The 14,467-nt window shown below is 44.8% G+C and overlaps 1 protein-coding gene across 6 annotated transcripts in view; it reads left to right on the top strand.

Moving 5' to 3' along the window:
• The window catches only part of EP400 (E1A binding protein p400), a 1,542,855-nt gene that overhangs the window by 1,387,944 nt on the left and 140,444 nt on the right, over nt 1–14,467 (top strand). For all 6 annotated transcript variants that reach the window (XM_069620067.1, XM_069620064.1, XM_069620063.1 and 3 more), the window contains 5 exons: nt 2,054–2,099; nt 2,684–2,793; nt 3,416–3,614; nt 7,554–7,711; nt 8,038–8,211. In XM_069620067.1, the coding sequence (XP_069476168.1) occupies nt 2,054–2,099; nt 2,684–2,793; nt 3,416–3,614; nt 7,554–7,711; nt 8,038–8,211 (687 nt within the window). The remainder of the gene's footprint in view (nt 1–2,053; nt 2,100–2,683; nt 2,794–3,415; nt 3,615–7,553; nt 7,712–8,037; nt 8,212–14,467) is intronic.

The following is a 14,467-nucleotide window of genomic DNA, read 5'->3' as shown; positions in this document are numbered from 1 at the left end:
GGATTTTTGTATAGATGTATATATATTTGCAGTTAGAGTATGTGAATATATCATAACAAATGCCTTTGGGAAAAGGGACATATTGGGACCTTCCCAAATGGACTACTCGCCTCACAAACTATGCAAAACATGGAGTACGTAACATACCCTACCCATGACTACTATAATTTCTAAATTTACCCTACAGGGGGATTTAGCCCATGACTTTCTGGCATACCGGATGTGAACCTCTATTTGGACCATAGGTAAGAGTGGAATACAACAATACCCAGCATTTGTTAATATAGAGAATCTCTCCACTGGCTTAGTCAAAGACTGGATCGAATTTAAAGCTCTTACCCTAGTGCACAAATGCCTTTTCGGCAAAGCGCCCTGTTATTTGAAGAAAAATATCGAATTTTACTCACCTAAGAGACAGCTTCACTCAGCTGAAAAAAATCTACTAGTGGAACACAAACAGGCTCAAATCTGGTATGGGCAGATCATTCGCAGTAAAGACGGCTCAGATGTGGAACGCCTTTCCACTTGCACTGAGAAGCCAAGAAAACCACTTTCAATTTCGAAAACTCTTAAACTCAACTTTTTAAATAGTCTCCCTTGACACCCAGTGGGGCCAGAGAGCAGGTTGTCTATTTAAATCTGTATGTATTTTGTGTTACAGCGCCCTGATGGCTGCGGGTTTTCGGCCCTATAGAAGCATATAAATAAAAAAACACCCAAGGTGTAAATATTGCAGATTCAGCCATATTCACTATATATATATATATATGTTACTCATGTTCTCTTTTCTTTTTGGTTTGTTTCAATTTTTCTCTGTACCCCTAAACCGCCCATCCCTTTCACCCCTCCTGAATGTCTGTGTTCACAATTGTTCTTAAACTAAAAATTGAAATTTGGTCAATGTGTGTTCTTTGGACTCTAATCGTTTTTCAACAATACGTATTTTTTCTTCTTTTTTGTTTGCTATACTGTTCATTTTTTGACTTAATGTCTATTGTTTATGCACAGATCTCATTAGCCCAGATTTGAAAAAGGCACTTTTTGTGTTGAAAAACGTGTTATCAAATGGCCACTTTTCTTTTTTGGATTATGTCTTGTTATAACTTAAAAATAACTAAAGCCAAACAAATATAAGGATCAAGTGTGTGACGCAGTCTTTATTGTGTGTGGCCTTTTTTTTTTTTTTGGTTTGCTTGTCAAAGAGGTCAGGGTTCCATTTTGCCTCTTTTTTTCTACACACATTTGCGACAGCTTTGCATGAATCTCAGCTTAAACCAGGCGCATGGTGAAAAGTGGGTTGGTTACCAAAAGAACCCCAAACTTCTTTCTCAAATATAATTTTACTAACCTGTAACATTTTTGAAATATCTTCTGGAACATTTTCACCATCACAAGAACTCTTCCTACATCAGTCCCCTCTCATAAGAAGATTTGTGACTTTTGGGTACAAGGCCCCATACATCACATGGATTGGATTTATAACATTGGGTATAATTCTTGTGAAATGGTTTCATTCTACTGCATCACTAGTTACCTTCTTTTAGTTGTCTAAGTTATTGAATGCATTTCGAGGAACCGAACAGTGATTATGTATATGTTTCATAATTGAGTGTTGTGTAATATGATCACCTGCTTGTTTAATTTCCTAGTGTCTTTTTGGGCCTAAAATAAATATAGTATTTTGGTAATTACCTGTCTAAACTGAATTATTGTGTGCTTCACTGTGTGATTTCGTTGTGGATCCCTGGTCCCACTCATTCTATCATGAGATTAGCCTTGACTGCTTTCCATTGGTACCTTGATTGGGTTTTGGCTAACCTCCGAGTTCCCCTGTTAACTAGAACTATGGTGGCCCTCTGTGTACGAGGCGTAGATTCTAGAAATCCATCTCAACAGTCACTAGTAGTCCATGTGATGCTAATGAATGGTATCTCAACAGTCACTAGTATTCCATGTCATGCTAATGAATGTTATCTCAACAGACACTAGTAGTCCATGCCATGCTAATGAATGTTATTTCACTAATTACAGTTGTTTCGCTTTTATTACACAGGCAGGAGCCATCAAGCCTGCAGTCACTGGGACCAGCATCACAACCGGTAAGAGTAGCTAGCGAAAAAGAATCGGAATAGCTGTTCCTGTATTAGGAAAAAAAGTCCTGTAATCATTGTTTGTTCCTGTGCAAGGTACTGCTTATCATTGGGATAAATGTCCAGTTCTACAAAATAGATGTCAAAATAGGAATGTGGTATGAGTCGGTATGTGCATACTCACCGCAGTATGTCTCTCACAGAACCTCTTGCTTTAAATAGGGGCCACAGTGTCATATACCCAACCTTCAATGGGTTCCCCTACGCACCTGAAACACACCCAATTGCCACTTAGTATGCTGGCTCCTGAGCCCAGTATTTTACATGTTCTCAGGACACTTTCCGGTGTGCAGGCCCAGCCAGATACCCAGAATAGCACATGAAGTTTGTTTAATGATGGCGGTTCAGTAGGCTCAGGTGTCCTGGTCTTTCTTGGGGATCCTTCTCCATCTTGAATAGTCAAATGCAAAATCTTGGACCCCAATAAGAGCAGAGGCCCGCCTAGTCTTGGGCTGTAACCCTGCCTCTCTATTCAGATTGCAGGAGCATTGCGTGATCCTCTAACCATTGACTTTCTTCTTGTTGCTTTTCAGCCACTGTCAGTGGAAACGTGATTGTAAACACTGTTGCAGGAGTGCCATCTGCCACCTTCCAACCCCTCAATAAACGTCTGGTGTCCCCTGTGGTGAGCGGTGCAGTGACGGTGAGGTCACCACAAATGTCACACCAGTGTGTGTTCAACATCTGTGAAAGGAATGTTTTTTGTTTGTGAGGTCAACTGTCCTAAACTGTGCCTCCGATACGTGGCCCCTGTGTTGGTTCCTCCTTCCTTCACCCGATGAGTCTGCGTGAGCCTCTGTGTTAGTTAACCCCAAATACACATTGTTCCCTGTGCGAGTAAACTCACAGCTGGAAGGGTGGGCGCCACTAAATTTGAGAGTTCATATTTTTAATTTGCCCTCCTTGCCTCTGGGCAAGAGCCAAGTGTTTTATCCCGTGAGTGAAAGGAGTGAAAATTAGATGCCAATGATGTGGAATGCATTGAAAATTAAGCTATTGTACAGCCAGTTGTTGTGTTGGTGAGGAAACTTGATTGTGCTATCCCGGTAGACCCTTTGTTGACCGATTAATTTAAATATTTAACCTTTGGCCTCCAATAATGTAATGGTAAGAAACTTCCTGCAGGAATTGCTCCTGTATCTGTGCAGCCTAACTGCTCGAAAGACTGCATTATTCTTTTAAATCATTAGTGATCAGCTTAAGCAGGTTATCGTTTCGGAATCTATTTTTTTTTGCTAATGAATTATTTTTTACAACTTTCCCAGACTTCGGGGGCTACCGTGGGCCAGGTACTGCATGCCCAGCAGAGAACCGTAGCATCCTCTACTTTACCAGCCGAAATGGTGACCATCACAACCAATCAAGGTGTGCGCACCGTGACGTCCGCTGCAGCCTCCGTCGTGCCCACCAGCCTGACGCCAGTTCAGACGCAGACGAGGTCGTTAGTGACGCAGGTCACGCCAGGTATGTGTTGTCATTATTCCTGGGGCTCTTCTGGCTGAACAGCAGGCATTGATTTAGGCTATAATCAGAACACGTGCATGCTATGGCCGTAAAGTGGTAACTGCGGGTGCGGGCTGCCAAGCGCCTCCTCAGAATAAATAGCCTTTGGTTGTGAACACGACTGTAATCTGCTATTGACGGTGGAGCGTGAAGCGCCCCTTCTAGTGCTGGTCCAGTGACCCCGACGTGATACAATGAACAGAACGAGGCGTGCTTCTTTGATCAGACCCCACTGTTCGCAGACCTTTAGTTCCCACTTCTCGGTTTATCACGTTACGAAATCTTTATTAATTGGGGAACCCCTTCACGACACTGTTCTAAAGGTGAGGCTGGACTAGTCCCATTTCAAACCTCGCCTCGCTTAACGTGCCCACGTGCGCTAATATTAAGTTGGATTTGCATCCTACCCAGACTCTGATGGAGGGTTTCTCCACTCCACGATACACTTATCACCTGCCTAGTACCGTTGCTACTGACCCACTGTGCCTATGCCATCCAAATGTGATTTGCACAGTTCTGTAGCTACTGACCCCACCATGCTCAGGACTCCTGAAAGTGATTTGCCTTTGACCAACACCGAAGTTGCTGATTCACCCATGCCAGTGCACATTACTGGTTACTTGCCTCTGCCCAATATTGCTACAGATAGCCCTCTGACACCAGCGATGGTCAGTTCACTGGACCTTATCAATGTCGTACCTACTGCCCCCATAACCTTTAAATGTTCCGGTCCCTCCCAGCCCATGCGTTAGACGTTCATGACTTCATTGTCAATAGTAACATTGACCTACTGATATTGAGTGAAACTTGGCTAAATTATACCTCGTGCCCTGCCTTTGCTCTAGCCATCCCAGAAGGCTATACCATCTTCAGGCAAGACTGCACCGCCCAGAAAGGAGGAGGGGTAGCCCTGATTGCTAAGGAGACAATTTCAATCAGAAGGCTCGAAGGGGAATTGAGTGATACTTGTGATTACCTTCTTCTCAAAGATAACCCTTCCCCCACCTGTACTATCACTCCATGTAGTGCATCGTCCACCAGGGTCGGCCCTGGACTTCCAGGAAGCCTTGATTCATACTCTTTCAGACAATCTGAAACCTACTACCAGATCCATGCTGTTGGGTGATCTTAATCTAGGCCTGAATGACCCTAATGACCCTCAAGCAGCGGCCCTTAACAAAGCCCTTTTAGCTCTAGGGTTCACTCACGCCATCTCTGAGCCAAGCCATATTAATGGACGCACCCTTGATTGGGTGGCCCATCATAACTGTTCTGTCCTGGTAACGGATATTTCTCCTATTCCACGGTCAGACCATCACAATTTGACTTGAACATCGTGAACGGACCACCGAAGCACGTGACCCCATTCCCATCGGCTCTCACTAGAAGTTCTTGTCATCTCACAAAAGAGAAGCTTACTCCGTACCTGTTGGGGCCTGCATTTCATCCCCCCTGTTCCCATGACTGAGGTCCTTTGCTTGCACAATCAAATCTGTAATCACTCAAGCGGTGGATGCTATTGCTCCCCTCACGCTTAGGAAAGCAAAGCGGTCCAAGCATTCCAATGCATGGTACACTCAGGAGCTCCTTGAGCTTCGGGGCAAGAAGAGGAAAGCCCTGTCCACTTGGAAAGCTAAACCAAATGAGGCCTCCAAGCTGACTTTCAAAGATGTCTCCAAGGAATGGTGGTCATTATTAAAGCCAAAGCAGCCTCATTTGACACAAGGATTGCAAATGCTAAATCAGGGACTAAAGACATCTTCGCCCTCTTTAGGGAGTTGGAATCTCCCATCACCCTCCCACAGACTCTCCTTAAGGACACCAATTGGTGTACTATCCAAGCTGCCTTGCTGGATTAACTTGACACCTTACAAAGTAAAATTCTCGTACATCAACAGGCTCTCAGCCACCAAATTGCTAACCTACATAGCAATAAGTTTGTTGAACCTGGATCTGAGGGACCGCCGTCATTCGAATTCAAGGAGATCCGTGAACCTTAAGTCCTGGCACTCCTCAAATCTATTAAACCCTCCAACTGCAAAGGAGATGCCTGTCCGGCGCAGCTCATTAAAGACTGTGCCCCTACCTTGGCATCTTTCATCACAGCCTTCATTAATGCATCCTTCCAGTCTGGCCATGTTCCAACTGGCCCTAAAGAAGCTTGGGTACGCCCTCTCCTTTAAAAAAAAAAAACCCTTGCTTGACCCCCAAGGCCGTAGGGAACTATAGACCTATCACTACAGTTCCATTCCTATTAAAAATCCCGGATAAGGCAGCCTATCTGCAAATTCAAAACATTCCTTCAAGCCAACCATCTTCTGGGCCTTCGGCAGTCTGGTTTCCGCCCAGAATCCGGCAGCGAAACTGCACTCTTAGACTTAAAAAATCTAATAGATGACTTCTGTGATGCAGCCAAACCGGTGCTCCTGTTACTCCTGTATTTATCTGGAGCATTTGACCTTGTGGATCATAATAGTCTGCCATGATCCCTCCTCTGCGGCATACTTCTCCACTAAGGCTTGTGCTTGGATCACCTTGTTTCTTCAGGAAAGGGTTATGAAAGTCTTCTCTGACTCAGCCTGTGCAACATTAAATGTGGCGTTCCACAAGGATCCTGCATTTCGCCTACCTTATATAACCTATTTACGAGGCCGTTGTTCAGCATTCTGGACGCCCTCGGCATCTCATACACTAATTATGCAGATGATACGCAGGTGCTAATCCCCCTTATGGGTGATTTCAAGTTCAACATGAACACCCTCAATTCCATTTACCCAACTATCCAAACCTGGATGGCGGAAAATTGACTTTGCCTCAATACTGAGAAAACTGAACTTCTGCTTATTGGATCCCCTGCAACTATCGGAAGACTGGATAAACAATACAGTTCCTTCCTCATTGATAACTCTTCAATCAAGGTTTCCCATGTTGGGTGTACTTCTAGACTCCAACCTTACTATGGACAGACATGTCAATGCTATTGCTCCTACCTCTGCATACCACTCCAAATTGCTCAATGCTGCCAGACCCTTCTTATCTAAACAGAACTGTCTCGCTATTGCAAGAGCAATAATAGGTTCCTGATTGGACTATTGTAATGCCCTCTTTGCAGGGACCTCTGGAAAAAATATTTCTAAGCTCCAAATAGTACAGAATTATGCTCTTAGGGCCGCAACAGGTATCTTTAAAAGGGAGCATATCTCTGACACCAGGAAACGGATCCACTGGCTTCGCGACAAAGAAAGGATCATCTTTAAAGCTATCGCCTTTACTCATAAAAGTGTCCATAATCTTGCTCCCAAGACTCTGAGAGTTCGAGCTGGGGGTACAAGCTTTCCCACCATGGCTGCAACCCACTTCCACATCACATTGGGGGGATTGACTCACGCTCGACCTTTCGCAAAGCGATTTAGACGATGTTATTTGTATGAACATAGCTTCCCTTCCTTGGTCCCTCCGAGGTAAGATCTGAAATCTATAATGTATTTTTCCTGACTGTGCTCATCCTTCAGGTCTAATTGTAATGACAACTAAGCTTATGCTCTGTGTAACCCATGAGCAACTACTATGAATTAAGCATTTTTTCTTGCTGTAAACAATACAATTTCATGTAACAGCGCCTCAATGCCTTTGGGCTGTAGTGCGCTATACAAATTCAAATAAATAATGTCCCCCCCATGTGCTCAGACTTCCACTTCACCCACCCGCCCACTCAAATTCCACATATATTTGTTTTTATTTATTTGTAGTGATTTGCACATTTTCAAGCTGTTATTCGCGGTTTAACTGTGTAAGCAGCCACATTTGTATGCAAGCGTGATGTGTTGTTGATCACGCCCTCATCTCTACTTATTAAGTTTTAGACCTGCTTTGTGATGTGGCATTTGTGTTTCTCTGCAGCCACCACCGTTGGTGTTCAGCTCACTGGTAAAACCATCACGCCTGCCCAGTTCCAGCTCCTTCGGCAGCAGCAGGCCCAGGTACAAGTGTCACAGATGCAGGCACAAGCTCAGGCCCAATCTCCGAACCAGATCAAGGCAGTCGGGAAGATCTCTCAGGTAAGCAGGTGAATGCCACAGAAGGATTAGCCTCACGGTTTCCCATTGGGCTGCGGGATGATGGCAAGCTTGTGTTCACTGGGGTTTAAAGGGGACTGCAGGTCTAATAAAGATTCCTCTCAGAGCTGATAGAAGCCACCTGATTGCTGACACAGGTCAGTGGGTAGGAAGAAGACGCGTTTCCAAAGTCCAACAGTGCATTATTCCACTTTAAATGTAATTTAAGTTTTAGGAATACCAGCACCGGCTTGCAACCCTCTGCTGCGATGGCTTCTGTGCTTGGATGATATTTTGACGGTGTTTTGTTTCTTTTGTTCTGTCATCAGGAGCAGCTGCTCAAGTTGCAGAAGCAGAAATTGCAGCTTCCACAGCAGCAAAATGTGCAGCAAGGGGTGCAGGTGCCTCACACGACGCAGGTGTCACAACAGCAAACACAGCAGCTCACTACTGGGACCGTCCTAACCGGCACCACAGTGACCAACCTGCAGGTCGCGCGCCTGGTGAGTTGCCGTACAGAAACGCCTGGGAACAGCCACACTGTGCAGAATAAGTAGAGCCAGATGTGGCCTGCCATGCAATAGAGTGAAAATCGTGAGAGGTAGGGTAAAAAAAGCCTTCACTTACAGCTCAGGTCGGGCTTTAAGTGGGCCAGGGCTAGCCGATATTGCCCTTGAGCCGGGGCTCCTCTATGCTCTCCTACTGACTTTCCCAACCATATCTCTTCCTTGCAGTAATGTAAATATAAAGCGGAGGGACAGTGTGCTCTTCACCAGTACATGTCATTGAATCTCCTGTTTATAACATCAGTTAAATACATTTTTAATTGGGTTTTCACGCAGTTTTGGTTATTGCAACACATTAAAATATTGTCATTACAATGTTAATTAGATAGTGTATGGGATTGTATGGTGCAGTGAGCTATTTTGATTTTATTTTTTGTATAAATATATTGTGGTCTATTTTTAATGCACATTTATTATATTTAATATATTTTAAAGTAGAATATTGTTAGGGAGAATTCTCATTAATGTACCAAATCCTCCTACCTTAGAGTCCTCCAGCTCTTTTGCTAAACTTTGGGACTTTGAACTTTTCAATTCAATGTGTTTTCTGTGTTTGTTTCTTTTTGGTTTTGCAGTCTAACCAACTCCAGAGGCATCTTTTACAATTGTCACACAGCACCCTCAGTGCAGTGACACAGGGAAGCCTTTTAGGCTGTACCAAGGTTTAAATACCTTATCTGGGATAAACTACTGTTTCCCAGAGAAAGTAAAGTGAAATTCACTTTACTAGTCTTTTTTAATTGCTAGACCCAGCACACCCTATCTTCCTATAGAGTGCCGGAGGGGTTACTTAGTATCCCTGTGTCTAGAAACTCATGTAGCAGTCAAATGCTACCCTTTCCTTTCAAATGGCTAGTGGCAGTGGTTTTACAACTGCCTTGATTTTTCCCGACCGCGAACACTGGTAACGTCAAATCGCGGGAGCCATGTTTTTCAAGTTGCATCTGAGCCCCCTTTGTTTAAACCGGTCCCGGTCTTCTTTTTTTGCCATTTCTTTTTGGAAAGGTCCTTCTAGAGTTACTCTCTGCACACCAAACTAGGTTTGTCCCTTTGTTCCTTTGGCAGGCTTCAGTCGCCCGAGTGTCTGGGGTGGGCAGGAAGTGAGGGAGGTGCCTGAAGCTCCCTGTGCTTAGTCTCCTAGGAGACCCAAATGCACTCTGTAGTGATTGGCTGGATTGCTGTCCGGCAAGGGCAGCTACCCTCCTGGGTGAGTGACAGCTATGCTGGAATGAATGGGAGGAAACTGGATAAAAGGAGAGTCTCTTGACTTGGAATGCGGAATCGACCACTGGAACAAAAGGACCGAAGATGAGCTTTAAGAGGACGGCTGATGCAACTCCTGGACTGTTGGCTTGCCCGGTGAAGCCCTGCTGCAGGTCCGAATCGCCAGGTTCACCTTGACAGAAGTCCCTACAAGGACTTTGAGTTGGTGGAACCAATCAACTCGACACTAAGCCACCTGGATACCATTCTCAGAGCTGGTTGTATTTTCCTCAGAGTGCTGCAGGAAACTGAATAACCAGGGAGAGGGACGCCAGTGTGTGTGCTTGACTACACCTACCGGAATTGAAGATTTGCCAGCTTTTTGACCAGTCCCAGTGCAGGAGTCCCCCAGTGTCGTCCTCCTCGTCCCCACGACTGAGACTCCGCAACAGCAATATCTGCAGGAACTGCCAGGAGCAGAAGTCTTCAGCTGCATCTTTTTCTTCATTGTAAGGTACTGATTAAAAACTGTCAGAGAACTTACCTCTCACCGCGAAAGTGCTTGGAACTTTTGCAACTTGCAGACCTAATCCGCTTGTGACCCAACATATTATTCTTTCTTTTACAAACTACTTCTGAGAACTTTGGCAAAGACTTTTCCGTTTAACTACCAGACAAACTATGGTTTATCCTATACAAGACTTTGGTCCATTGACTTTGGCCTAACTTATTGCATTAAATTGACTCCTCTGGTGAACTCAAAACATTTGCACTGTCTAAGAATAATTGTAATCTTCTTTTTATTAACCTATGCCTTTTTGCTCCTACTTCAACGTACTCTGAAGTAGGAGCAAAATGGCATTCAAAGTAGTTTAAATGCCTCAAACATACAGTGTAAAGTACTGAAGTATATTTGTGTGTGATATATATTGCCTCCTTCTAGTGAATGTTTTATAACTGTTTTACCAAGAAACCTTGAGTGTAAGGGTCTAGCTGAGTTCTTGTGATTATAGCCTCTGTTTAACATAACAGCTCACATACCCCGCTTGAGATCAGCCTGGCTGCTCAGCAACGCTACCAGCCGTGTAGTACCAAAGGTTGGTTTGCTTATACCTGTAGTCCTAGTTGTGTGTTGTGGTCCCAAAGGGTACTGCATGCAAACTTTGCCTAACATATACAAAAGCTCGATTTGGTATGTTGGGTCACTCTTACGTATGCCCAAACTAGTTTAAAGGCTTCATGATTCGAGGGTTTACCAGACCTCTTTTAGGCCATACCCCCAATAATGTGCATCACGTAGAGCTAGAGGCCCCCCCCATTTCTTATCCCACTTCAAGCACTGAGCATAGGCGTTGGGGTTGAATGAAGAGGATAATTACAGGCCTTCACCAGCCACTGTCCATCATTAAAGGTTCAACAAGGGCAATAAGTTATCCACTCCAAGGATAGGCGTTGGGTTGGATGGGAATGGTTGTTGATTACACCGCGCCCCGCTGTCATTTGCATGGTCTCCAGGCGCTCACGTGGCTCTGTAAGAAAAGTGGACTGGGCTGGTTAGTGTTGGGCAAGATTTTCATTTCAGTGATAAATCTTCCTGACCTGTGTCAACCCCAGGACTTTTTGCTGGATTTTGTGATTCTTTTTCCTTTATTCCTAGGTGAGTGTGAATCTTTTTCCTCTCACCTAGTCTTTTTCTTCTTTTTTTTTTAAATTTTTTTTTAATGGGTGACCTTCTTAAGTCTCTCCATAGTGTGTGATTGGAATTAGTTTCCTTTAACTTTTGGGGTTAGGCTAGGTTGCCCCTTTGGGCTTCCCTTGTTAATTGCTCTTATTACCTCCTGGGTGAACTACTTTTCCCAAGAAGTAAAGTGGGATTCTCATCCACTTTACATTTATTTTAATGAACCAGCACACCCCACCTTATGTGGAGTTCTGAGGGGTTGGGGGGGGGGGACAATGGTAGCCCCTTTCTTACTTACCTGGTAATGTTTTTGTTACATGTGCAAGTTTACTTGAATGGCTGGTGGCAGAGGTTATATCTTAATGACTTTTAGTCATTATTACCCGCAGGCTGTCAGATCAGCCTCAGTAATGATCAGGATGGTCACAATTCTGCTAGAATGGAGGATTCCTTTTTTTCGCCATTTCCTGTTGGCTTGTTGTTTCCTGGGTCGTGTTCTGCCATTCTAGGCGGGAATGACCTCAGTTGAAGTTTTGTCTTCAGCGGGAATCCTTTGTATTTCCCTACCCAGGCTCCAGAGTGTCTGGGAAGGGAGGAGTCCAAAACTCTGCAGCCCTTTGTCTTTCACCTTGCCCGAAAAGGATCCGGTTTCCACTGGGGGCGGGGGGCTGGATGTCCTAATTGGACAGCCATACTGCACCTTTCTGTAGACTGCATAGAGAGTTTGCAGAAATTGTGCCGTAGTTCCTGATCAATACTCTGATCCTGGAAGATGCTAATAAGTTGACTACTGGAGCTGAAACCGAAGAGGAAGATGAAGAAAAGAATTCTGTAGCTAGTTCCAGCAACCGGAGAGCCTGCTGTGTAACCAGAGCCTGATGTAACCCTGCCTTTCCATCGACTTGGGGGTCTCGAACGACTCCTTCCCCGAGGCTGGTGAGACCCACTAGTTTCAAGAAGACCTGCAAAATGAGCAATGCCTCGACGTGACCTTCCTGGGCTGCAAACATACCATGGGACCTCAAGCCCGAGTGCGGTGCATGCACTTTCGAAGCCCGAAACTTGCAGATTCTTTGGTAGACTCCTGCTAGAACTCCAGACACATAATTCGAATCCCTGAAGTCCCTGCACCAGATTTCAGGACCAAGATTGTGAAGAGAATCCAACCAGCGATATTAGTTCATCTGCCTCCTGTAAAAGGGAGCCAAGGCCGTGGAGCCACCAGAAGCCTTGAAGCGTCCTTTGGTGGCGGCCTCTCCTGTGCACTGCTGCTGCCAGTTTCCATTCAGTGTCCATTTCTTCAGTCTCCAGACTAAGATCCCAAGGACCCGGGTCCTGTGCTGCTTCAGGAAGACAACCATCTCCAAGCTCTTCTTCGTTGCTGAGAAAATGTGTTGGCTTGGGTAATACTTACCTTAAGTCTTGTTTGAATCCTGTGAGGCTGAGTGGGTTAATTGTGTGGTTGGGAGTTTGCCCATATCATTCGCTCAGGCCTAATGCTGGAACACATATAGGGAGCTTTTAGGAAGAATTCTAATTTCTGTGTGAATTCCCTTCAACCTTACAGACCCTCCCTTTTGCTGGACTTCAGGTCTTTTTAATTTTAATCCTAGAGTGAGTCAGACCTTTTCCTCACTCTCTCTTGTTTGGATGGGATTTGGATTGTGTTTCCTCTGTATTTGGAGTCTGACAAACTCCATAGGCATCTACTTTTTGTATGGTGACACACAGCACCTTCAGTGCAGTGTCCCAGAGAAATCCTTTACATTTCTCATAAGGTTTAAATACCTGTTCTTGTGTGAAATACCGTTCTCAAGTATAGTAAAGTGAAATTGATTTTACTTACCTTTTCTCTTTGTAGGTGTTAGGCAGAATTGTATGTAGTGCCCTCAGGGACCACCACATACAATTAGGACTACAGGTGTAAGCAAAACCAACCTTTGCTATAAGTCTGTACCACAGTTTTGTGGTAGCGAGCTGAGCAGCCAGGCTTATCTCATGAGGGAATGTGAGCAGTACAAGAGGTTACATAGAGATCTTACAATCACAGTGGTTCAAGTCGACACTTACACTCAAGGTTTCTTGCTAGAACACTTATTAATTTATTACACAATCATTTAGAATACATTCACTAGAAGGAGGCAACTTAATGTTATACACACACACTTCAATAACAAACCAATGAGTTTCTGAACAAATTAGGCTCCCCTGAAATAGGAGAAAATGGCATTTCAGTTAGTTTCAATGGGAGTAAAAAGGCACAAGTTAGCAGAATAGATCACAAATACTTTCTTAGGCAGTGCGAATAGTTGTAGTTCACTAGAGGACTCAATTCAGTTCAATAGGGCTAGGCCAAAGTCAATGGACTAGTGTCTTGGATAGGAAATAGCAGTTCTTGAAGTAAACCGTAAAGTCTTTGCAAAAGTTCTCAGAAGTAGTTTGTACGAAAAAGAATCCTATGTTGGGTCACAATCTGATTAGGCCTGCAAGTTGGGAAAGTTTCACCAACTTTTACATGCGAGATATGCGTTCTCTCAGTCGGGTTGGCACAGTACCTTAGTATGAAGCAAAAGATGCAGCTGAAGACGTTGGTTCCTGGCAGTTCCTGCAGATCTCACTGTTCCTGAGCCTCAGTCGTGGGGACAAGAGGGAGGATGTCGGAGAACTCCTGCACTGCACGGGATCGTCTGAAAATGCGGGTAAAATGGAGTCACTTCAGTTCGAGTAGCTGTAATTCAAGCACACAAACTGGTGTCCTTCCCCTAGTTAATCCTAACCAGCTTTGAGAATGGTATCCAGGTGGCTTACAAGTTGATTGGTCCCAGCAACTCAAAGGAAGAAGTCGTCCTTGACCGGGCTTCTCTGTCGAGATGAACTTGGCAATTCAGACCTGCAGCAGGGCTTCACCGGGCAAACCAACGGTCCAGGAGTTGCAGCAGCCGTCCTCTTCCAGCTCGTCTTTGGTTCTTTTGTTCCAGTGGTTGACTCTGCTTTCCAGTCCGAGAGACTCCCCTTTTAAACAGTTTTCTCCCATTCATTCAAGCCTTGCTGCCACTCACCCAGAAGGGTGGCTGTCCTTGCCGGACAGTCATCCAGCCAATCACGGCAGAGTGCATTTGGGTCTCCTATGAGACTAAGCACAGAGCGTTTCAGGTGCCTCCCTCACTTCCTGCCCACCCCAGACACTTGCGCGCCAAGGGCGGTCTTCACTCCTGAAGCCTGCCAAAGGCGAAGGAATAAACACTAGAAGGACCTTTCCAAAAAAGAAATGGCGAAAAAAGACGACCGGGCCCTGTTTAAACAAAGGAG

Source organism: Ambystoma mexicanum, chromosome 10, assembly GCF_040938575.1.
Source record: "Ambystoma mexicanum isolate Mex_15411 chromosome 10, UKY_AmexF1_1, whole genome shotgun sequence".
Lineage (NCBI taxonomy): Eukaryota > Metazoa > Chordata > Amphibia > Caudata > Ambystomatidae > Ambystoma > Ambystoma mexicanum.
The sequence above is the reverse complement of the archived record's forward strand: the minus strand, read 5'-3'. Positions and strand labels throughout refer to the sequence as shown.